The sequence below is a fragment of the Sus scrofa genome, chromosome 1 (assembly GCF_054392235.1).
Source record: "Sus scrofa isolate SSC_HxYL_T2T_F1_AM1 chromosome 1, Sscrofa_HxYL_maternal_Yorkshire_Landrace_v2.0, whole genome shotgun sequence".
Taxonomy (NCBI): Eukaryota; Metazoa; Chordata; class Mammalia; order Artiodactyla; family Suidae; genus Sus; species Sus scrofa.
Window position 1 is genome coordinate 122,559,788 of NC_139383.1, and position 26,103 is coordinate 122,585,890.

At 39.0% G+C, this 26,103-nt stretch overlaps 1 protein-coding gene across 11 annotated transcripts in view; it reads right to left on the reverse strand.

Annotated features, from left to right (window-relative positions):
- MINDY2 (MINDY lysine 48 deubiquitinase 2) overlaps positions 1-24,429 on the reverse strand; it is an 87,477-nt gene extending 63,048 nt beyond the window's left edge. For all 11 annotated transcript variants that reach the window (XR_014810433.1, XR_014810428.1, XR_014810445.1 and 8 more), the window contains exons 1-2: positions 23,475-24,429; positions 4,237-4,294 (exon numbers count right to left, since the gene is read on the reverse strand). Coding sequence is in view for 4 of the 11 variants with exons in the window: in XM_084968576.1 (XP_084824702.1) it covers positions 4,237-4,294; positions 23,475-24,329 (913 nt within the window). In the remaining 7 variants the exon portion in view is untranslated. The remainder of the gene's footprint in view (positions 1-4,236; positions 4,295-23,474) is intronic.
- Positions 24,430-26,103: the final 1,674 nt, after the last annotated feature.

A 26,103-nucleotide genomic window follows, 5' to 3' on the forward strand; every position in this document is an offset into this window, starting at 1 on the left:
CATTCTCTTGCTCATCCAAGCAACTTCTTTTTTTTTTTTTTTTTTTTTTTTGTCTTTTTGCCATTTCTAGGGCCTCTCCCATGGCATATGGAGGTTTCCAGGCTAGAGGTCGAATCAGAGCTGTAGCCGCTGGCCTACGCCAGAGCCACAGCAATGGGGGATCCGAGCCGCATCTACAACCCACACCACAACTCACGGCAACACAGGATCCTTAACCCACTGAGCAAGGCCAGGGATCGAACCTGCAACTTCATGGTTCCTAGTTCGGTTCATTAACCACTGAGCCACGACGGGAACTCCATCAGGCAACTATTTTATACCTTCCTTCTCATCTTCAAAAACTCCTCCTTCATCCTCACTCTTAGCTGATGACCTGGTTTCCCATTTCACTAAGAAAACAAAAGTACTCAAAAGATCTTCTATAAGCTACCACACCCACATCTACCAACCTATCAGCATCTATTTTTTATACATTCTATCTTCCTTCCTATTGCTAATGATGAATTATCTATATTGCTTAAAACTAATTCTTCTATTTGTCCAAAGTATTCTTTTCGATTCCTTTCCTCTAATTTTTTCTTTTTATGAAAAGCCTTATTAAAACAGAATTCACATACCATAAAATTAACCCATTTAAAGTATACATAATTCAATGTTTTTAAAGCATATTAACACCATTGTGAAATTATCATCATGATCTAATTTCAGAACATTTTGGTCCTCCCAAAAAGAAATTCTATACCCATTACCAGTCTATTTTCCCCATTTCCCCAAGTGCTAAGCAACCACTCATTTACTTTCTGTCTCTAAATTTGCTATTCTGGACATTTCATATAAATGGAAAAATACAATAAGTGATCTTTGTGACTTGGCTTCTTTGACTTAGCATAATGCCTTTAAGGTTGTTCTATATTGTATCAGGTACCAGCAAATTCCTTTTTACGGCTGAATAATGTTTCACTGTATGAATATACCGCCTTTTTTTTTTTTTTTTTTTTTTTTGGCTTTTTAGGACCGCAGCCCTGGTATATGGAGGTTCCATGGCTAGGGGTCTAATTGGAGCTACAGCTGCTGGCCACAGCCACAGCAACATGAGACCCAAGCTGCATCTGTGACCTACACCACAGCTCACGGCAATGCCGGATCCTTAACCCACTGAGTGAGGCCAGGGATTGAACCTGCAACCTCGTGGTTCCTAGTTGGATTTGTGTCCACTGAGCCACAATGGCAACTCCTTTTTCTTTTTTTCCCCACATTTTGTTTATTCATTATCAGTTGATGGCTCTCTTGGTTGTTTCTGGCTATGAATAAACTCCCATAAATGTTACAGAATGAGTTTTTGTGTGGACATGTGTTTCTCCTTCTCTTGGGTGAAAATGTAGGGTCATATGGTAATTCTATATTTAACTTTTTGAGGAACTGACAAACTTTTCCACAGCAGCTGCATTTCATTACTTTCCTATTGCTTATGTATAATGCCTTCTAATCTTCTCTTGTGCCCATTCCAGTCAGGTTTTCATCCTGTGCCCTTGTCAAAGTTACCAATTACCTCCTCCATCAATGGTCAATTTTTAGTCTTCACTCTGCATGACCTATTAGCAGCATTTGATTTGGCTAATCTCTCACTGATACGCTTTCGCTTTCTTTCTTTCTTTCTTTCTTTCTTTCTTTCTTTCTTTCTTTCTTTCTTTCTTTCTTTCTTCCTTTCTTCCTTCCTTCCTTCCTTCTTTCCTTCCTTCCTTCCTTCTCTCTTTCTCTCTCTCTTTCTTTTGTCTTTTTACAGCCATACCTGTGGCATATGGAGATTCCCAGGCTAGAGGTTGAATCAGAGCTATAGCTGCTGGCCTAGGCCACAGCCACACGAGATTCTAGCCCATCTGCAACCTACACCACAGCTAATGCCAGCACTGGATCCTTAACCCACTGAGTGAGGCCAGGGATCAAATCTGTGTCCTCATAGATACTAGTCAGATTCATTTCTGCTGAGCCACATCAGGAACTCCCATTCTATTCATGATCCCACTCAGTCTAACTACCATTTATGTACTATCTGTTCCAAATGTGTATTTACAGGCTAGATCTGCACTGTCTAATACTGTAGCAAATAGAAATATGTAGCTATATAAATTTAAATTAATTAAAATTAGGACGTTCCCATTGTGGCTCAACAGTAACAAACGTGACTAGTAACCACAAGGATGTGGGTTCGATCCTTGGCCTCACTCAGTGGGTTAAGGATCCAGCGTTGCTCTGAACTGTGATGTAGGTCACAGACGCAGCTTGGATCCCATTTTGCTATGGCTGTGATATAGGCTGGCAGCTACAGTTCCGATTTCAACCCCTATCCTGGGAACTTCCATGTGCCATGGGTGCAGCCCTAAGAAGACCAAAAAATTTTTAAAGTTTAAAAAATAATTAAATATTCAGTTCCTCAGTCACATTAGCTGCATTTTAAGAACTCAAGAGCCACATGTGGCTAGTGGTTGTAAAGCTAGATAGCACAGATATAGAATACTTCCACCAATATACACAGTTTCACTGTACAGGGCTGATATAGATGTCTCCTCTGAATTCTAGATTTAGATATCCCACTGCCTCCCTGATATCCATATTTGGATGTCAATAAATATCGCAAAACCAAAAATCCTGATATTCTTCTCAAAACATGTTCCTTCCATTATTTTCCTCTTTCAGTTGATGGTAACTCTATCCTTCCAGGTGTTAAAGCCAAAAACTATGGGGTAACCCTTGATTTCACTCTCAGTCCACATTCAACTGATCAGCAATCCTGTCAGCTCTATATCCAGAATCAGACCATATTTTATAATCTCTACTTCTACTACGCTATTTGAAGCCACCACCACCATCTTTTGCCAGTAGTAATGGCTTCCTAATTGATCTCCTAGCTTCTCTCTTTATCTACCACCAAGTTCTATTTTCAACATATCAGCTGGAGAATTCTTGTTAAACTCAAAGTCAGATCATGTCAACTCTCTGTTCAAAATCCTTTAATGGTTTCCCAGATCACTCACAGAAAAAGTCAAAGTTGTTACAACAGCCTAGGTTATTACATGATATGATTACCTCTCTAATCTCATCCTCTAATACCTCCCCTTTGCATAGTCTGGCAGCCATACTAGCTGTTCCTCAAAGCACCAAGCTTATTTCAGCCTTCTTCATGAAATATAATTTAGAAATCACAAAGTTTAAGAATCACCAAACCAGAGTAAAAGAGATAAAAACAGAAATTCTATTTTCAGATATTGAGGTATTCAAAGTAATCTACGCTCAACTCTGAGGTTCTATAATCACTGAATGGGATTAAATGATATTAATTACATAAAGAAAAAGATCTTCCAAAAGCTGCAATTTCAATTACTTCACTAAACCTACATCTCACAAAAAATCAGTTAGCTAGTTGCCTGAAATGGTACAGACAAAAACTAATCAGCTAACAAGTTTTTTAAAAATAAAAACTTAATTACTAAACAACTGTAAGAATATGGATTAAGATTTCCTATTTGGTAATAGTAAAATATATAAATTCTTATACTATAAAAGATCTCAGTGTGATCTACAACTACCTCCTCTATAAACAAGTTTTACTCAATGCAGCTGGTCTGCAAACTGTGTATTACTGGTCTGTTTTGAAATAAGAAGCTTGCATAAGAATGTAATTTAGCATACTGCTCCCTTCAAGAAAAATTTGCTATGAAAAAATCTCAGATGAACTAAACAGCATGCTTACACACTAAACAGTGTGGTTACTAAACAGAATTTATACATTCAAAGTCCAAGCCACTATCTCACTGCAGACCGGTAACTAACATTTTATAGACTGGCATAGGTCCATGAATCATATTTTGGGTTGCACTTCTCTAAATCACCTCCCAGATTTTATGTCAAGTCTACCCAGTATCTTTAAACACTTTCTATATGCAATGTTAGACTTTCTGTGCTATACCCTATTCTGCAATTTATTAAAATTAATATATGCTTCGTTATTTTCTATATCAATAATTTCCTTATTTATATTACAGAATTTTAATGCTGGTTAGAAAGAAAGAAGGCTTTAACATCAAAGAACAATAACATATTAATAAGATGTTTTAATTAAGAGACTTAAAATTATAATTTAAAAATAGCTTAAAAAAGATGAAATTTAAATATATGTTAGCTTTGCAAACTGTTTTATTTTGAAAGAGATACAAAAACCATTCACTTTTCAACACTAACCTAAATATTCCATCAGCTGTTCAGCAGTTATGATTTCCATCATCGGTGGAAGTTTCACCTGAAAAACAAAGTATTTTTTTCTATAAAATCAAATGTTTTAGGTAATTAAAGTGTTTCTTCAGCTAGAAACACAAGTATGTATGTGTATTATATGTATCTACTATATGTATACAACACTCACATTTAAACATCTTTATAACTAATCTTTACTACAACAGAGTCAATCCTATCACCATAAAATTTACAGGGGAATATAAGATCTCACAGAAATGTTTTCAAAGCCAAGCGCTATGCCTTTCACCACACATCCTGATTGTCATTAGGCACCTGCAACAGTGTCCTGCGTAATAGAAAATGTGGTTAAAGGGCAGGAAGAGGCATCAAACATATTTTGACAGGTCACTAATGGAGCAGTTTCACTGAAGGCAGTCTTGAACACAGCTCAATATGCCATTACTTCAGTGTACCATTTTTATTGTTGAGTAGCTAGAATGAGCACAGTTTCAAGAATTAGTTATAAACTGAAAGAGTCATACTATATGAATCTACCTGTAAAATTTACAAGCAGGCAAAATTACACTATATTATTTAGAGCTGTACATATAAAAAGAAAAGGAAATGGATACTATAAAAATCAGTTGGAATGGGGCATATAAGAGGCTTCTGAACTGCTGGCAATGCCTCTATCTATATATCTTGACTTGCATGGTAGTTCCACTCTTTGCCTTATTAAACTGTTTGCCTTGTTAAACTGGTCATCTGTTTCAAGTACGTTTTTTACCCCCAGGGCCTCACTTACGGCATATAGAAATTTCCGGGCTAGGGATCGAATTGGAGCTGCAGCTGCCAGCCCACACCACAGCGATGGCAACGCCAGATCCAAGCTGTGTCTGTGACCTATGCCACAGCTCAAGGCAATGCCGAACCCTTAACTCACTGAGAGAACCCTCATGGATACTAGTCAGGTTCCTCAACCCACTGAGACACAATGAGAACTACTGTTTTATGTACTTTACTATATGTGCTACATGTCAAAAAAAAAAAAAAGGTTAAAAGTAGATATATACATTATACTCATATTTAAGTTTAAAAAGTTAATTCAGCTGCAACACAGTCTAAAGTAATTTTTCTTTTTTCTCTTTTTAGGGCCACACCTGTGGCATATGAACGTTCCCAGGTTAGGGGTTGAACGGGAGCTACAGCTGACAGCCTACGACACAGCCACAGCAACGTGGGATCCAAGACAGGTCTGTGATCTACACTCCATCTCACAGAGACACTGGGTCCTTAATCTTCTGAGCGAGGCCAGGGATCAAACCCACATCCTCACCAATACTAGTTGGGTTCATAACCTGCTGAGCCACAATGGGGACTCCCTAAATTAATTTTTCAAATAAATTGTCAGATGAGTTACATGGACATTGCAGTAAATGACAGTAAACATTTTAGCTGACTTATTGAAAAGCACATTCCTTGGTATATTCACAGAATAAAAATAAATATTGTAGGATGGAAACTCAAAGTAATTAACATATAAATGAAAGAAGAGCAGCATAATTAAAACTCTTTTTAAGAATTATTTTTCAGGAGTTCCCATCGTGGCGCAGTGGTTAACTAATCCGACTAGGAACCACGAGGTTGCGGGTTCGGTCCCTGCCCTTGCTCAGTGGGTCAAAGTTCCGGCGTTGCCTTGAGCTGTGGTGTAGGTTGCAGACACGGCTCGGATCCTACGTTGCTGTGGCTCTGGCGTAGGCTAGCAGCTACAGCTCCGATTCGACCCCTAGCCTGAGAACCTCCATATGCCGCAGGAGTGGCCCAAGAAATGGCAAAAAGACAAAAAAAATAAATAAAGAATTATTTTTCAGGAATTGTTTTCTGTTCAATCAAGGAAATCATTTAAACCAGCAATTTCTCCAGCAAGTGTTGAAGAAGGTGCAATGGGTATTTATGTTACCAAATGTAATAACAGTACATTACAATTTTTTGTTTGTTTTAACAAATGAATAAAGTAAGTCCTAAAAAAGATCCTTGTAAAATGGAACAGTTTGAGATCCTCTGAAAGCATACATGACAGTTGGTGCTCCCGAGTCAGTCATCCAGTAGATTTATCATCACTCAGTGAAAATTAAGAGATGCCATGGACGTTTTGATCATTACTTGACTCTATTTTTATTTTCTAGGACATTTAAAAAACTGTAATAGTTTTTTTAAAGCAGTTTTAGGTTTACAGAAAAATTGAGTAAAGAGAGCTTCCATATAGGGTATATTTTAAAAATTGAAACTCATTGGCAAATTATAGTCCCCTTCTTATTTTTCTTTTCTTTTCTTTTTTTTTTTTTTGTCTTTTTGCCTTTTCTAGTGCTGCACCTGCAGCATATGGAGGTTCCCAGGCTAGGGGTCTAATCAGAGCTGCAGCTGCCAGCCTACGCCAGAGCCACAGCAACGCCAGATCTGATCCTAGCCGAGCCTTCGACCTACACCACAGCTCATGGCAACGCCGGATCCTTAACCCACTGAGCGAGGCCAGGGATCGAACCCACAACCTCATGGTTCCTAGTCGGATTCATTAACCATTGAGCCATGATGGGAACTCCTTATTTTTCTATATAAAATTTTATTTGATGGTGTTCTAATTTGTTTATATATCGTCTGTCACTGGCTGCTTTCAGCCTATAAGAGTAGAGCTGAATCTTTGCTTCAAAGACTGTATGTCCCACAAAGCCTGAAATATTTACTATCAGGTCTGTCACAGGAAAAATATCTTGATCCCTGCTTTGGAATGATTTTAACTGCCATTACATAATATTTTATCAAGGTGTTTCAGTGCCTTATGAAGATCTGATATATAAACCAGTAGTTTAAATACACTGTGAAGAATATTTACATACTGAATAATTGTCAGACCAATCAGCAAGTCCCATTTACACCTAACACTGTTTCTTAAATAAAATAAGACCTATATATTCTTTTTCTTTTTTTCTTTTTTTTTTTTTTTGTCTTTTGTCTTTTTAGGGCCGCACCCGAGGCATATGTAGGTTCCCAGGCTAGGGGTCTAATCGGAGCTGTTGCTGCCGGCCTACGCCAGAGGCACAGCAACGCTGGATCCAAGCTGCATCTGCGATCTACGCCACAGCTCAGGGCAATGCCGGATCCTTAACCCACTGAGCAAACCCCGCAACCTCATGGTTCCTAGTCAGATTCGTTTCTGCTGCGCCACAATGGGTACTCCAAGATTTATATATTCTTTTATTCCAGAGAGATTCACTGCAGAAATATATTCACCAGAAAGTTCCATAAACAAATAGCTTATTCTCTTTTGGTCAATGCAGTAATCCTATAAAATTGTCAAAATAAGAAACCAAGGCACTAACAAATAAATGTATTTGGGAAATATATTTTACAATCCTAGATTTCTACAAATAGATAATTTAATGGTTTAATCTTAAAATTTTCAAATAGCAACTACCTACCATGTCTTGCTTCAAACAGTTGAAGTAGGAAATGACAATTTTATACAGGTTTTAGAAGTAGGACAACAGGAGTTCCCGTCGTGGCTCAGTGCTTAATGAATCCATGAGGTTGCATGTTAGATCCCTGGCCTTGCTTAGTGGGTTAAGGATCTGGCATTGCCGTGAGCTGTGGTGTAGGCTGCAGACTAGGCTTGGAGCCTGCATTGCTGTGGCTCTGGCGTAGGCTGGCAGCTGCAGCTCTGATTAGACCCCTAGCCTGGGAACCTCCATATGCCAAGGGAGTGGCCCAAGAAATGGAAAAAAGACCAAAAGAAAAAAAAGAAGTGGGACAACAAATACCCATTTTAACTTATTCATAAGCGTACTCTGTATTATATTCATTTTCTGAAACTTAGCCAACAAAATATTCTGGATATTCTCTAAAATAAAGCTAAGTTCAAAACAGTGTAATAGTGAAGAATGCCTGCTTTCCACTAATACTCTGAAGCCACCAACAGATCTTAAATTTTTTTTTTTTTTTTTTTAATCCATAAGCAGCATATGGAGTTCCTGGGCCAGGGATTGAATCTGAACCAGAGTTGCAGAGTTGTGGAACTGCCAGAGCTGCAGGAATACTGGATCCTTAAACCACTGCATTGGGCATAGGATTGAATCTGCATCCCTGCTCCGACACTGTCAATCCTGCTGTGCCACAGCAGGAACTCCAAGATTTAAAAATTTTTTAACCACAAAATGATCTTCTTGAGAGCTTGCTTCTCTTTTTGCTTTTCTCTACCACCATCACCACAAAAGCAAATGTCAAAGATTTTGTTAATGATTCTAAGACTACCATTCCTTTGTCTCTTTAGAGTCTATTAAAGAGAAAACAGGTTATGGGAAAGCCAGCTAAGGATACAGAATTAACAATTGTGGCATTCCGTCTAAATCTCTAAATTTTAAATATTACGAAGGAAAACAAATTAAGTATGCCCTAAGTTCTCAGGTGGTCCTCTTTTAGTAATAATCTATAACATATTGTTTACAAGTAAATGAATACTTTAATGTAATCAAGGACACCTGGAAAGTACTCTATTTTTTTTTTTTTTTTTTTTTTTTTTTTTTGTCTTTTGTGCTTTTAGGGCCGCACCCGCAGCAAAATGGAGGTTCTCAGGCTAGGGGTCGAATTGGAGCTGTAGCTGCCAACCTACACCACAGCCACAGCAACATAGGATCTGTACCACAACTGTGACCTGCACCACAGCTCATGGCAACGCCAGATCCCTAACCCACTGAGCGAGGCCAGGGATCAAACCAGAGTCCTCATGGATACTATTCGGGTTCGGTAACCACTGAGCCATGACGGGAACTCCTGGAAGGTACTCTCTTAAGTAGTTTAAATATTCTTCCTAAAACTTGAGCAAAGCCTCTCACTACATATTAACACAGTTCCAAATTAAAGGAGTCCAAATAAAATGAAGCTTTTATTACCTAGGGAAACAATTATGTCCTATCATAAATAAGTAATATTTTATTATATTAACTAGATTTCTATTTAAATAAAATATTTAGTATTAAATATTTAAATTAACAAAAGGAAATAGCTACTACAACTTCAAATATTCAACTACAGGATAAAAAATCATTAATTCAGCCCAATTATTCTATAATTTTTAGTCATTCGAAGAGCAAAGTGTATTTGAGAATACACTCAAGTGAGGCCAAAAATAAAAGCAAAGACAACAAAAATAAATAAAAACAACAAAAAGGTTTTGCTTAAAATATCAGTAATATCCTTAACAGGAATGCAAAATATTCCAAAAGTGATATGCCAAGATTTTGATGCCTATGATTTTGATATTCTGAACAGGGAAAGAAATGCAGGGGACACAGTAATAACTAAGAAATAAGAAGCAGTTTGCATAGCTGATGGCAAGTATGGAAATGACCAGCCAAAGAGCACTGTTAAATGTTAAGTTAGAATACCAATTATGCAAACTATTGCTTTTGGAATGGATTAGCAATGGGATCCTGCTGTGTAGCACTCAGAACTATGTCTAGTCACTTATGATAGAGCCTGATAATGTGAGAAAAAAGAATGTATACATGTATGTGTAACTGGATCACCATGCTGTACGTAAAAAAAAAATTGTATTGGGGAAATAACAACAAAATTTTTTTTTTAATTTAGAAAATTAAAAAAAAGAATACCAATTAACAACTACTCAAGAAATACTCAGTTTGAATTCTAACACCTATTTATTTATTTATTTTGCTTTTTTAGGGCCACAGGTGCAACCTTTTGGTTCCCAGTTGGATTTGTTTCCCCTGAGCCACGATGGGAACTCTTTTAATACCTCTTTAAAGTTGGAAAGATACATTTAAGGAGATTAAAAAATTGGGCATTTATAACAAATAAATGAAATAGAGCCTGGAAAAAAATCAATGAAACCAAGAGTTGGTTTTTTGAGAAGATAAACAAAATTGACAAACCTTTAGCTAGACTCATCAAGAAAAAAAGAGGGGGGCCCAAATCAATAAAACCAGAATGAAAAAGAAGTTACAATCAAAACCATGGAAATAGCAAAAGCTCATAAGAGACTATTACCAACAATTACATTCCAATACAATAGACAACCTAGAAGAAATGAACAAATTTCTAGAAATGTACAATCTTCCAAGACTGAACTAGCAAGAAAAAGAAATTAAGAGAAAAATTACCAGTAATTAAATGGAACCAGTAATTAAAAACAAAACAAAACAAAAAAAACTCCGGAGTTCCCGTCATGGCTCAGGGGTCAACGAATCTGACTAGGAACCATGAGGTTGAGGTTCCATCCCTGGCCTCGCTCAGTGGGTTAAGGATCCAGCGTTGCAGTGAGCTGTGGTGTAGGCCGCAGTCGTGGCTCTGATCCTGCGTTGTTGTGGCTCTGGCATAGGCCGGCGGCAATAGTTCCAATTAGGCCCCTAGCCTGGGAACCTCCACATGCCTCAGTTGCAGCCCTAGAAAATACAAACAAAACAAAACAAAACAAAAAAAAACCTCCCAACAAACAAGACCAGACAGTTTCACAGGTGAATTCTACTAAACATTTAAGAGCATACCTATCCTTTTCAAACTATTCCAAAAATTGCACAGGAAGGAACATTTCTGAACTCATTCTATGAGGCCAGCATCACCCTAATAACAAAATGAGACAAAGATATCACAAAAAAAGAAAATTACAGGCCAATATCACTGATGTACATAGATAGAAAAATCCAACAAAATATTAGCAAACTGAATCCAACAACACATTAAAAAGGGGCTCTTGACTTCTGAGATGGCCCACATTCTGTCCACGGAGTGTGTTTCTTCCAGGGTTGCTCTCTCACCTTTTAAGACAGCCCACACTTTGTCTATCTCTTAATAAATCTACTTACTGCCAATCACTTTGCCTCTCCCTGAGTTCCTTCCGTACTGAGACATAAAGAACCTCAACTTCAGTAAGTCCTGGGACCAGCTTCTCAACAGAGGAATTTGGAAATTGGGATAGAACTAAACCCCCCAAAACTACTTCATGAGCATTCCTCACTACAGAAAGAAGGACCACCAGAACCAGTTCTGGGGTGACAAATCACTAGCCTTGAAGAAGAATGCAAGCTTGTACTACCCTGATCCTTATCTATGGTTCTATTTTCCATCCCCAGACTATAAAACCACTTCCTATTCTCTTCCAAAGGAGGGCACAGTCTCCAGGGCATTAGCTGGCTGTGGCCTCCTTTGTCTGGCAAAGCAATAAAGGTATTTTTTTTCTCCTTCGCCCCCTTCCCCAACAATCAAAAAGAAAGAAAAGGCTCACGAATCATGATCAAGTGGAATTTATCCCAGGGATGCAAGGATACGAATCAATCAATGTGATACATCACATATAACAAAGTAATGAATAAAAATCATATGATCATCTCAACAGTTGCAGAAGAAACATGTGACAAAATTCAACATCCGCTTATGATAAAACTCTCCCAACAAAGTGGTTATAGTGGGAAAAAACTTCAACGTAATAAAGAGCATTATGACAAGCCCACAGCTAACATATTCAATGGCGAAGAGCATTTCATCATTTCCTCTTAGATCTGGAACCAGACTAGGATGCCTATTTTCACCACTTTTATTCAACATAGCATTTGAAGTTCTAGCTACAGCAACCAAATAAGAAAAAAGGAATAAAAGGAATCCAAATTGGAAAGGAAGAAGTAAAACTGTCATATTTGCAGAGGACATGCTACACACAGAAAATCCTAAAGACATCACCAAAAAAACTACCAGAACTCATGAATGAATTCAGTAAAACTGTAGGACACAAAAGTATTATAAGAGAAATCTGTTGCATTTCTATACACTAAGAACAAATTATCAGAAAGAGAAATTAAGAAAACAATCCTCTTTACAGTTGCCTCAAAAAGAATAAAAATACCTAGGAATAAATCTAAGGAGGGGGGAAAAAAAAGCAAAAAAAAAAAAACCCTGTATACAGAAAACTATGCAACAGGGAGTTCCTGTTGTGGCAGAGCAGAAAGGAATCCAACTAGTATCCATGAGGATACAGGTTCAATCCCTTGCCTTGCTCTGTGGGCCAGGGATCTGGTGTTGCCTTGAACTGTGGTAGAGGTCACAGATGCAGCTCAGATCCTGAGTTGCTGTGGCCATGGCTGGCAGCTCTAGCTCTGATTCTACCCCTAGCCTGGGAATTTCCCATACTGTGGGTGTGGACTTAAAAAGGCAAAAAAAAAGAAAGAAAACTATAGATCAATGATGAGAGAAATTGAAGATGATGCAAATGGCAAGATATACAATGCTTATAGATTGGAGAAATTAATATTGTTGTCATCATATTACTCATGGCAACTGACAGATAAAATGCAATCCCTATGAAAATACCAGTGGCATTTTTCAGACCTAAAATAGAAAATTTTTTAAACTGTATGAAAACAGAGAAGACCCCAAATAGCCAAAAGCATCTTGAGAAAGAACAAAGCTGGAAGTATCATGTTTCCCAATTTCAAATGATATGACAAAGATACAGTAATCAAAGCATTATGGTACTGGCACAAAAATAGACACACAGATCAAGGAAAAGACTAGAAAGCCCAAAAATGAACCCATACTTACATGGGTAATTAATCTATAACAAAGGAGGAAAGAATATACAATGGAGAAAAGACAGCCTCTTCAATAAATCATGTTGGGAAAATAGGACAGCTGCACGTGAAAAATCAAACTGGACTACTTTCTCACATTATTCACACAAATAAATTCAAAATGAGTTAAAGATTTAAATTTAAAACCTGAAACCATAAAATTTCTAGAAGAAAACATTGGCAGTAGCTCTTTGACATCAGTCTTAGTAATATTTTTTTGGATATGTTTCCCCAGGCAAGGGAAACAAAAGCAAAAATAAACAATTGAGGAGTTCCCATCGTGGTGCAGTGGAAACAAATCCAACTAGGAACGATGAGGTTGCAGGTTCGATCCTTGGCCTTGCTCAGTGGGTTAAGGATCCAACGTTGCTGTGAGCTGTGGTATAGGCTGCGAACATGGCTGGGATCCTGCGTTGCTGTGGCAGTGGCATAGGCTGGCAGCTGTAGTTCAATTAGACCCCTAGCCTGGGAACCTCCATATGCCACAGGTGCAGCCCTAAAAAGCCAAAAATATAGAAATAAATAACAATTAAGACTCATCAAACTAAAAAGCTGCACAGTGAAGGAAACTATCAATAAAATTAAAAGTCCACCTATTGAATGGGAAAAGATATTTGCAAATGATATATAAACAAGGAGTTAATATCCAAAATAGACAAAGAAGTCATAAAACATAAAAAAAAAACCCTACAAACAATGTGATTAAAAAGTGGGCAGAGGATCAGAATAGACATTTTGCCAAAGATGATATACAGATGGCCAACAGGCATGTGAAAAGATTTTCAACATCAATAGTCATCAGGGAAATGCAAGTCAAACCCACAAGATATTACCTCACACCTGTCAGAATGGCTATTATTAAAAAGACAACTAATAACAAGTATTAGCAAGGATGCAGAGAAAAGGGAACCCTTGTGCAATGCAGCTACTATGAAAAACATTATAGAGGTTCCTCAAAAAAATTAAAAAAAGAACTACTGCAGAATCCAATAATTCTACTCCTAGGTATTTATCTGAAGAAAACAAACACTAATTAGAAAGGATATATGTACCCCTATAGTCATTGCAGCATTATTTACAACAGCCAAGATATGGGAACAACTTAAGTCCCCATCAACGGACAAATGGATAAAGATATGGCATATGCCTACATACACTAGAATATTACTCAGATATGAAAAATAATAAAATCTTGCTATTTGAGACAACATGGATCAATCTTGAAGGTATGAACTGAAATGAGTCAGAGATAAGTTCTGCATGATTTCACATTTATGTGGAATCTAAAAAACAAAGCAACTGAACAAACTTAACAAAAGAGTAACAGAGTCATGGGCACAGGAAACAAATAGGTGGTTGCTAAACAGGAAGGGGCAAAGAGGAGAGAAATGGCTAAGGGAGATTAAGAGGTACAAACTTCCAGTTGCAAAGAAATGAGTCACAGGTATGAAATGCATAGTGTGGCAAATATATTCAATAATTATGTAATATCTTTGCAGGGTGACAGATGGAAACTAGAGTTATCATGGTGAAATCATGAAATGTATAGAAACGGCGAATCATTATGTGGTGTAATAGAACTAACAGTGTTAGAGGGTCAATTGTAATTCAAAAACAAGCGAGCCCATAGAAAAAGAGATCAGATTTGTGGTTACCAGAGTAGGGAGAGGGATGAAGGCATTCAAAAAATACATATGACCAGTTATAACATAAATAAGTACTAAGGATGTAATGCACAACATGATTAGTAATATTAACACTGTTGAATGAAAGTTGTTATGAGAGTAAATCCTGAGTTCTGGTCACAAAGAAAAATAATATTTTTTCTATTTCTCTAATTTTGTCTTTATATGAGATACAGATGTCCACTAAACTTATTGTGGTAATCATTTCATGATGTATTGAAGTCAAATCATGCTGTACAGCTTTAACTTATACAGTGCTGTATGTCAATTATATCTCAGTAAAACTGGGAAAAAATAAGTATTTGCCAGTCTCTGACCTTGTAGGACAGGATAGTCAGAAAAGAATAAATATATTGAATTTCTACTAATGGCCATTCCATTTGCATGTTGCCTTAATCCACAACAATCCTATGAAGCACTTACCTTCATTCAAAGAAGAAAGGCATTAAAATGTTAATCTGTCTAAAGTAGCAGAGCTGTGATGTGAATTGAGGGCTGACTCCAAAGCCAATTATCACTTCCATTATACTAGTGTTCACTGACTTTCAAAAACAGCAATACTTTCAGTGAAATCTTACATAGTTCATCTGAAATATATTTTATATGAAGAAATGACAGAACTTTGTGACCAATGAAAAGTGAAGGATGTTGGGAAAAGAATAACTGAAGCAGGAGTTCCCATCGTGGCTCAGTGGTCAACAAATTCGACTAGGAACCATGAGGTTGTGGGTTCGATCCTTGGCTTTGTTCAGCGGGTTAATGATCCAGCATTGCTGTGAGCTGTAGTGTAGGTTGCAGACGTGGCTCAGATCCCACTTTGCTGTGGCTCTGGCATAGGCCAATGGCTACAATTAGACCTCTAGCCTGGGAACCTCCATATGCCTCGGGTGTGGCCCTAGAAAAGACCAAAAAAAAAAAAAAAAAAAAGATTAACTGAAGCTGACTCTATGGCTCAGGAGACCCTAAAACTTAAGATCCATATACTTAATAAAAATAAGAAATTTGTAAGGGAAGATTAGTTTGTAGAAGAAAATGATGTCTGCTTTATAACTGTGAAGTTTAAACATTCAAATTCAAAGTCGAATTGGAACTCAGGAGACAGGAGTTCCCATCGTGGCTCAGTGGAAATGAATCCGACTAGGAACCATGAGGTTGCAGGTTTGATCCCTGGCCTCACTCAGTGGGTTAAGGATCCAGTGTTGCTGTGAGCTGTGGTGTAGGTTGCAGACGTGGCTGGGATCCCATGTTGCTGTGGCTGTGGCTATAGCTCTGACTGGACCCCTAGCCTGGGAACCTCCATATGCTGTGGGTGTGGCCTTGAAAAGACAAAAAGCCAGAAAAAAAAAGAACTTAGGAGACAAATATTTTTAATTTGTCCATGAATAGACTGTGTTGCAGTCTATTTCTGCATTATTTACGGTAAAATGGATCACTAATACAATTTTTTCTCAGTTCAAGTTTCATTGATTCACTAAATTCACATAGTCACTGAATATGTAGTAAATCATATAGTATTCATGATTTTTTAGTTGAAATTGTAAAGAAATTGTATTGGAAGTATTATTATTTTTTTTTTGTCTTTTGTTGTTGTTGTTGTTGTTGCTGTTGCTATTTCTTGGGCCGCTCCGGCGGCATATGGAGGTTCCCAGGCTAGGGGTTGAATCGGAGCTGTAGCCACCGGCCTATGCCAGAGCCACAGCAACGCAGGATCCGAGCCGCGTCTGCAACCTACACCACAGCTCACGGCAACGCCGGATCGTCAACCCACTGAGCAAGGGCAGGGACCGAACCCACAACCTCATGGTTCCTAGTCGGATTCGTTAACCACTGCGCCACGACGGGAACTCCGGAAGTATTATTAATGGGAATCAAAGAGAAGAATTGTAGTTGTTTTCAAAATAAGGACTAAAAAACCTGATCCTTTCAACATGCCTTTAATTCTGGCTCCAGCAAATAAACATGTATTATAGGCTATTATACATTATGCTTTATATTCTAATTTCTTAAAGGTAGTATTCATTTATTATTAAGAATAATTACTGGGAGCTCCCTTGTGATGTAGCAGCTTGGGTCCCTGCTGTGGTACAGGTTCAGTCCCTGGCCTAGGAACTTTCACCTGCCACAGCACAGAGGTACAGAGGCGGGGAGAAGAATTACTATACTTAATTATAGTAAAATTCAGACTTTTGGTAAATCTAACTTTCTACTTGCCATCAGTCTGTCTGCCCACCCGCCTTTTCTTTCTTTCTTTCTTTCTTCCTTTCTTTCTTTCTTTCTTTCTTTCTTTCTTTCTTTCTTTCTTTCTTTCTTTCTTTCTTTCTTTCTTCTTCCTTCCTTCCTTTTCTTTTTCTTTCTTTCCTCCCTCCTTTCTTTCTTTCTTTTTCTTTCTTTCCTTCTTTCCTTCTTTCTTTCTTTCTTTCTTTCTTTTTCTTTCTTTCTTCTTTCCTTCCCTTCCTTCCTTCCTTCCTTCCTTCCTTCCTTCCTTCCTTTCTTTCTTTCTTTCTTTCTTTCTTTCTTTCTTTCTTTCTTTCTTTCTTTCTTTCTTTCTTTCTTTCTTTCTTTCTTTCTTTCTTTCTTCTTGCTTTTCAGGACTGCACTCATGGCATACGGAGGTTCCCAGGCTAGGGGTCTAATCGGAGCTGCAGCTGCAGGCCTACGCCACAGCCACAGCAACGCCAGATCTGAGCTGTGTCTGTGACCTACACCACAGGTTACAGCAACTCTGGATCCTTAACCCACTGAGTGAGGCCAGGGATCGAACCCGCAACCTCATGGTTCCTAGTCGGATTCGTTTCTGCTGAGCCACGAGGGGAACTTCCATCAGTATTTCAAATCAGGAATATTTAATAAGAGACAACCTTCAGCTTAGGAACTTAGGCCCATTTCAAACACTTTCACCATCATCGTAACTTAGACCCCATTCTCCGAGTAATACTGAATCCTATTTAAAAGTATTTTAAAACAGCAGAAACTGCAGATATATTCATATGTATTAGATTTTCAAGAACGACTTTTTTTTTTTTTTTTTTTTTTTTTTTTTTTTGGCCATACCTATGGTATGCACAAGTTCCCAGGCCAGGGATCAAACCTGTGCCACAGCAGTGACAATGCCAGATACTCAATGCAGTAGGCCACCAGGGAACTCCAAGAATGTCCTATTTTATATGCAATTCACAGGGTTTTAGAATAAAGAATGTTGTTCCAATGAAATTTCCCCAATAAAAGATTTGTGAGTAAAAGTAGATATCTTTAGTTCATATTTCACTGAGCTTATATTTAGGCAGCTCAGCAAGCTTGCCTTGCTGAAAAACCTACCCAAAGCCAAAATGAGAGTGAAACTTTTAGATTAATTGCTTGAAAGATAGATGAGAACAGGGTAACATAAGAGACCACCAAGAAGGCTACTGAAGTAATTCAGATGAAAGATCAAAGTGACCTGAAGTAGAGTAGTAGCAGGAGAGGTAAAAGTTACCAATTATTGAAAATATTAAGAAAGAAAAGAAAGAAAATATCAAAGAATATATTTAATAAACTGAGGGTAAAGGCAAGCTCATTTGCCACAGAACTCAAGAAAGGGTCTGAAATTGGAAGTGTCAGATAATTTGGAAGACATGGGATAAAGAATAATAGGCTAAAAACAGAACTATCCAGGATTTGTTCTAAGGAATCGCGAAGTTTATTTCTCCTTCTCTGACTTTATCACTAGCTCTTCTTCTACCCTGCATTGTCCCAGACCTATTGTCCACCAGGCTTACTGTTAACTTGAATTTAAATTTCTAATCAAATTTCCCAAATAAGTGTTCAGATTCTAAAGTGAGTAATAATCTTACTTTGGATAAGTTACTTAAACTTTATGCACCTCAATTTTCTATATGCGTAAAATACAAACAATATCTACAAAAGGATTTCATGATATAGTTGAGAAAATTAAAAAAGAAAGTGCATATATAATACGTGAAAAATACTTAGCACAGTATCTGAACATAAAAATAATTGAGTACTGGAGTTCCCACCTGGCTCAGTGGGTTAAGGATCCAGCACTGTCACTGCTGTGGCTCTGGTTACAGGGGTAGTGTGGGGTTCAATCCATGGCCTGGGAACTTCTGTATGCTGTAGGCATGGCCAAAAAAAAAAAAAGGTTTAATTTTATAGTTTATGTATGTTATGACTTGTTGAGTTTTATAAATACAACTGATTAATTGGGTCACAGCCCTCATATACACCCATAAATGGCACTGTTTTTGGTAGATTAAGTGAAAGATTTAAAAAAAAACATAAAAAACAGTCTAAAATAAACAAAATGAAAATCTATTCCAAGATATAAATTTGGGTAAATTTATCTGGTGTCAGTTAAAGAGAATTATAAGTTTGAGCCTGAATTAAATTTAATGAACAGATTTCCTTCTTTCTTGGTTTGTTGGATATCAGGGCTGAACTGTTTTACAGAAGATTAATGATCACCTACTTCCCATCAGTCCTAAACCAACACTCTGAATTAAAACTCCAACATTTTCAATTCAGTACTTACTCTGTTTAATGTTTAACTGTCATCTCTCACCCAGAACCATGACCTTTTACTTCCTCTGAATCAATCAAATCCTCCTAATATATTCAGTTTAATTGATTTTTCTCATTAGTTCATCCTCCCTCAAAAGAGATGACCACCTTTCACATTCAACTCTAATCCCACTGACTCCATGAATCAACCCTTAAAATGCCCAATCCTTGGAGTTCCCTCATGGCTCAGTGGGTTAACAATCCAGCATTGTCACTTAATGTAGCTCTGGTTACAGCTGTGGCAAGGGTTTGATCCCTGGCCCAGGAATTTCTATATGCCTAGCATATGACCCCCCCCCCAAAAAAAGCCCAATCCTTGATAACTTGATAATCCTAACCAGCCATACTTCCTGCTTCTATTTCCAGGTATAAGAGAACTACCTGGGAAAAAACAAAAACAAAGCAAAATGATATATTGGAAGTTTTTGAAGAATACCCCAATTTATCCATTACCACTTACTATTTTCTACTTATGCCTCAAATTCCTAGGCATAATCTCCAGTGAGTTTAGAACTACTTTAAAACACAATGTAATTTTTCTCACAAAATCAACCTCTCCCCTTAATTACTGGCAAAGTCATTATTACTGATGAGATCAATTGTTATTCTGCCAAAACAGAAAATGAGGCCTCAATTTTTCAACTGTCTACCTTAACATGATCCTGTAACTTCCTTGTCCCATTCCTTTGATGATTTCAGAAAAAAAAAGATTGTTGTTCACTTGCTCTAAAGAGGATTTTACCACCAACTTTGAAGATTCCAAGCTTATCCTAACTTTTCAGCAACGTTGTTCTGTTATACCTGTTCTTTTTTAGCAAAATCTTTCCTACTCCACCAGTTCGTTGATGCTGTTGCATTTGACAATGATAACTGACCTTTTTTTTTTTTTTAAAGTAGAGTCTCTATCCCAGACTACTATCATGACATTGTCCTATTTCTAGTTTTCATTTACATCTCAAATTGTGCCTATACTGGTTTCTTTTGCATTCTCATTCTTACCACTCAGCATTCCCTTCTTCCCACCAACTTTAATCTTTAGTCCTCCATTTTCTCTATTTCTACCAGAGAACTGGATAGAAGAAGGAGTGGGAAAATAGAGAGAAATAGATAGGATGTTTATGCTGGCAATTTGTAGTTCCTCAAAAATATTAGGATGGAAAAAAGTTGAGAACTATCATTCACCACTCTCTACGGAGAACTCATTTATTCTTATAGATATCATACTTCTACCTATGCAGTAACTCCCCAGTTTAATTTTTCTCGTTAATTTTGACCTCTTTCCTGAGGGCCATTGCATGCTTCTAGAGGCATAATGAACATTTTTATTTTTATGTCCTAATAACAGACATTTCCAACCTGATGCAATCAAACTTTGACATCGTTTCCCATCTAAAACACCTTCCCTATCTTTTTGAATGACCAAACCAGTCTCTACTACCCAGATTAGAAAAAGTGTCACATCCTTCATTTCCTATATCTGCTTAGATATCAATTCATCACTTAGGCTCTGACATTATCCTCTCCAAAGAGAAGGGGCAAAGAATTCCCCAGGCAAAAGAGCTATCCTCATCAATTTTTCCTGCTACATTCACTACAATCTCACTTCTAGTTAAATCTCAAAAAAAAAAAAAAAAACCCACAAACCCACTTTCATTATGTCATTCCTGTATCCAGTAATTTATAATACCACCCTATTATCAACTACATAGAAATGTGCCTAGTGATGGGTCCTCTGAAATCTGACAACTACCTTCATATCCTATTTATCATTTTTCTCTACTATAGCATTTCTCAAACTTTGTGGTTTCAAGACCCTCCTCAGTCCTAAAAATTACTGAGGATCGCAAAGAGTTCTTGTTTAAGTAGGTTATTATCTATCAATACTTACAATACTGGAAATAAGCATTGAGAAAAATTTTCAACACATTCCATTAACTGTCAAAGCAATGATGTCATCACACATCATGCAGCCTCGAAAACTGACACTTGTGAGAGAATAAAAGTAAGAAAGGCGAAAAACAGCTTAGTACTATTATGAAAACAGTTTTGACCTGTAGAACCTATGGCTCACTTTGAGAACACTGTTCTATTCAACCTTGTTTCTCTTTATCCATCTCCCTATCAATCACTGATAATTACTGAGTAATTTTTGTATTCATCAATAGTCTGTAGGCGGAAAGAAGTCTAAGAACTGATGATTTATAAAATAATACCAAATTCAGTAGCATGCCTGCTCATTCATGGTCTAACCCAACCTATCAATTTTACTTTCTGCTACTGCCATTTCCTTCTCCTCCTCCACTGCACTAGACCAAGGTTGGAGTCCCCAAATAGAACAAACCTTTTTTTGCTTCAGCATCTTTGAATACACTATCCCCTCTGCATGTAAGGAACTTCTCTCATTCAGACCCAGATCATAGATTACCTCTCCTATGAAGTTTTCCCCTAACACATTCCATTCACAATTATACTTTTTTCTGTAATTCCCTAGCATATTCAGAACTTCTACATTGCATTGTGATTACTGTTTATGTCTGCTTCCCTATTAATACTGAGCTACATGAGGCACACCTCCATCTTACTCATCTTTGTATTTCTAGTACCTCACACATAATGGGAACCCAAACATATGATCATTCACTTGAAGCCCTGTATTTCAAAGACCAGTTCAATGCTCATCTATCCCCAAATGTGTGAAACCATAGTACTTGATCTTTCTTTTGAACTTCTGCAATACTATACAGAAACTAGGAGGTGAGAAAAGCCTGAATGAAACTGTTACTCCTTCCTATAAAAAGACTGGGGACTTTGGCTCATAAGATGAAGTTCAACTCCCTAGTCTGACATTCAGCGGCCTTCATCAAGTGGTTGTTCTTTACCTTTTCAATCTTATCCTCTATTATTCTGCAATATGAACTTACCACTCCTGTCATCCAACACACACACACACACACACACACACACACACACACACACATACCACTACCCATTCTATTTTTATCCCATTTGTTTATAACCTTCCCTCTCCCAAGAATTCCATTTCCCTGTTTTTTAAATCTTACTTTTCCTTAAGACCTTCCTTCAAGAGCTAAAAAAATGCCATGAAGCTCTCTGGGACTACAGCAGATGAAAGAAAAATTTCTCCTTTTGGGATAGTTAATGCATTCCAATGTACTAGCTATAACCTAGTATTTATAGTGTATCATCTTGCATTGTTCTTTAATAATTTCAAGTCAAGTCAATGCTGCAACTCCAAATAGCCTGACAGCTCTTCAAGAGCAGACAGGCTTACTCAAAATATTTTAGTGCCATTATGTACTAGATATAGGTAAGATCTCAAATCTCATTTCTTTTGCATCAGCCCTTGCTACACAGAAAGATGAGGGTACTTAATAAATGCTATTCCCTTTACTTCATTTCCTTTCCGAGTGGTCACGATAATTCAGGTGTTTGGGTTTTTTTAGGGAACATTTTACCCATAAAGTCTCAATTTGAAAGTAAAATATGTGTTCTAAGATGCGCCTTCTTAGCACTCTAAAACTGCAAGTTTAAATAAAACACATTAATAGGTAACTCACTCTCGAGTCCTCAATATACTTAACGTTTGAAGAGCCCTTCCTTCTTTCGCTCCTTTAACTTGAACATATCTTTTATTTTAGCTGTTATAATTGTAGCTCCCTTAACACATTCTGATGTGTAGTTATTGGAAATAATGCCAAACTATGTAGTCAAAGAAATGAGGCAAGTAAAAATCAGGCATAAAATAAAAAGAATCTTTGAAAACCAAGAAGTTATGGTAATTAGGTCTCAGACCATGGCTTTTCCTTAAATGGAATTTGTCTAAGGGGCTACATCTTCTCTATCACCATTTCCTTAAGTATCCACCCCAAATGGAGCAAGCATGAGTTGGAAAACAGACTAAACGTAACCATCAAAACTTGTTCTAATATCATGGATTGGTGGTAATTTCTGAAGGTGATTTCCCCCAATTCTTCACTCTTTTTGCACGTGATAAAATCAGTAAGAAGCAATAACAGGAAAATACAGTTTAAAAACGGTCAAAGGGTTTAGGATGCGCTAAGTCCTGGTAGTTTCTAAGTATATCAGCCACCGCTGAATGCTGAGCTCTAACTGTTAAACACTACAAGAGACCCGAGGTTGCCCGCAAGTGCAATTCTTTCTGATATACATATGAGAATATTCTTTCACCGAGAGCGTCTCGAAATGAGTTTCATGTAAGAAGAAAAGGGGACTGACTAGTGAATGAGGAAAGAAAGGAAGAAGCCATCAGCTGACATGCAGCAGCTCCCTTACCCCGTTTTTCCCCCCTCCCCAAAAGCTGCAGGAAATAGAAAGCTACGGAATGTACCTTCCAGGCCAGAAGCAAAACATTGAGGATGGCCAGCAAAGGGCAGGGGCCATTCTCATTCTGGGTGATGATGGGTGTGTTCTCCTCCTTCCACTGGATCCACTTGATGTGATAGACAGACTGTCCCGGGAAGCGTTCCTTGGAGGCCGCCAGCACCTGAGCCGCCTCCCCCTCCTCCTCCTCCTCCTCCTCCTCCTCCCGGCACAGAGGCACAGCCCCCGGCAACACCGCCGCGCCCTCCTCCTCCTCGGGGACCCTGTTCTCAGCTCCTTCCTCACTATTAAACTCGGAGCTACTGGGAAAAGAATGCAGGTTAGAGAACGATTCCAGGGAGTCCAGGCTCGGCGATTCCCCAGGAGGACTCGGGTCGCTGCAACTGCTGCTGAGGCCGCCGCCGCTGCTGGGCTCCTCGAAGCCCGCGGCCGTCGACCCTGCCCCGCAGGTGCCTGCGGGATCCCGGCGGGCGCCCGCGTCTCCGGCCGGACCCAACCCATGGCCGGCTCCGGCCTCGGCAATCTCTGGGGAGGCGGTCACCTTGTGCTGCCCTCTCAGAGGCGCCTTCTGAGCAGCACGACTCTCCAAATCGCTCTCCTTCAAGTCCACACTCGGGAGGGAGCTGCAGGGTACAAGGACCGGAGGAGAGCCGGAGGGAGAAACCGAGTCCGGGAGGCTCCTCCCGGCGGCCGCCGCCCCCTGCCCATTCCCGCCGCTGCTCTCCGCCGCCCATACTCCAGGACCATCCCCAGCGGAAAGCCTGGTGTCCTGTCGCCCTTCCTGTGGAGAACCTGTCTCTGGCACTGGCCCGGTGGCCACCCCATGTTCTACCGGCTGCAGGCTTTCGGGGCCGCTCTCCATACCCAGCTGCCCGCCCCTTGCTCTAAAGAAACCGCGGTGGGTTCTCCTCAGACAGCGCCACGGACGCCATGACAGCGGCACTGGCAGCTACAGCGCCCTTGCGCGGCCTCGGCCAAGCACGTCACGGGGGAGGGCACCGGGAGCGCGCGAACGCGCGCGCCGCTCTGTTTGCCTGCCCTGAACAGGCCTGCGCGTGCCCGCGTGCCGCGGGCTGAGGGTGTACCTTGCCGCGGCCTCCCACGCGGCCCCGCCTCGCGCGCGCGCTCCCGGGCTCGCACTAGGAAGGCGGGGCGTGGAGGGCGTGGCCAGGGGAAAAACATCCTCTTATTTTGTGGCCGGAAGTTGAACTCCGGGGCAGCTAGACCGCGCGCGGCTTCTTTAAAGGCGAGCAGGGAGGCGGACTGTTCGGGTGTGACCCTTGGGAGCCGGGTCGTGTGTGGTTCAGCCTTGGGATCAAGGATGGCAGTGGTTGTAGAACTTGGAAAACAGCTCGTCCCTGAAGGGCTCAGCAGATTTGTTTCCTCAGTGTGTAATTTGGAAAATTGAAGGAATTTCTTACGAGATGCAGATTTTAAAAGGCCGGGATCCACTTGAGGCGTTTGGATGCCTACACTGCACAAATTCCAGTCTCCCTTGGTTCTGGCTGAGAAATGCTGTGCTCTTCACCAGCTACTGGTGAAAACGTTCTCCCTACAGGAGGCATCAGTGCGGTTGTGGATATTGGCCTGCTCAGAGAAAAAAAAAAAAAAAAAAAGTGGGTAATGTGGGCCAATCATAATAAATTAGCTTGTGTTTGCATTAGCCAAGTCCTTGCGGTTTTGTTAACTTGGCCTCATTTTGCATGGAGTGGGAAAGTGCCTGTTCCTGAAAAAGTGATTTTGCTATTGAGAATCAACTCCTCTGAAGGCCATTCAGTTTTCAGAAAGGGTAGACAGAGTAGGCTGCAGGTTTTGTTAGTGACAAATAAAAGGGGATTTGAATCCTACTCTGACCTGCTCCCACAAAGGTTTTTGTGTGTGTGTGTCTGGGGTTTTTGTTTTTTGGGTTTTTTTTTTTTTTTTTTTTTTTTGTCTTTCAACATTTTCTAAGTTCTGGGGATCCAAAAAATTGACAAGACAGGTCTTCCTTCTTAGTCGGATATATAAATTCTTGATCCCTAATATAATGTGGTCTTCTTGTATCTCTTGGTTAGACAAAATTACTTAGTGTTTCAGTCATTCATTTAACACGTCTCCCTCCCCAGTACATTGCTGGATACATTGTTGGGCACTGGGGATGCCATGATGAATAAGAGAAAGGGCTCCTAGCTTCTTGAGGTTTACTGCCTAGTGGTCTTATTACGACATTTTAAATATTTGGGAATTACCGTTTTCTGATAATGCAGAAGATGGAGCTCCTTCCACATGATATAATATTTATCCAATTCCTGTCAAAGGGGAAATTTTGAAAAATAATAGAAAGCTTCTTCAGAATATTGAATTTAGGAGTTTTGTGGGTTTTTTTTTTTTTTTTTTTTTTGGTCTCCAGGTCAATCTGTAAGCAATAAGTATTCTTGTCCAAATTTTTAAAAATGAAATAAAACCCAGGAGTTCTGTGGTGTATTGTGTTAAGGATGCAGTGCCTTGGGTTGCTGCTGTGGCATAGGTTTGATCCCTGGCCAGGAGAACTTCCATGTGCCACGAACCCTGCCTCCCCCCCAAATTAGAATTTTTTCCTTAAAAGGAATTACAAAAGTTAACAGAATAAGACATATATTCCTGGATTAAGACTTTAT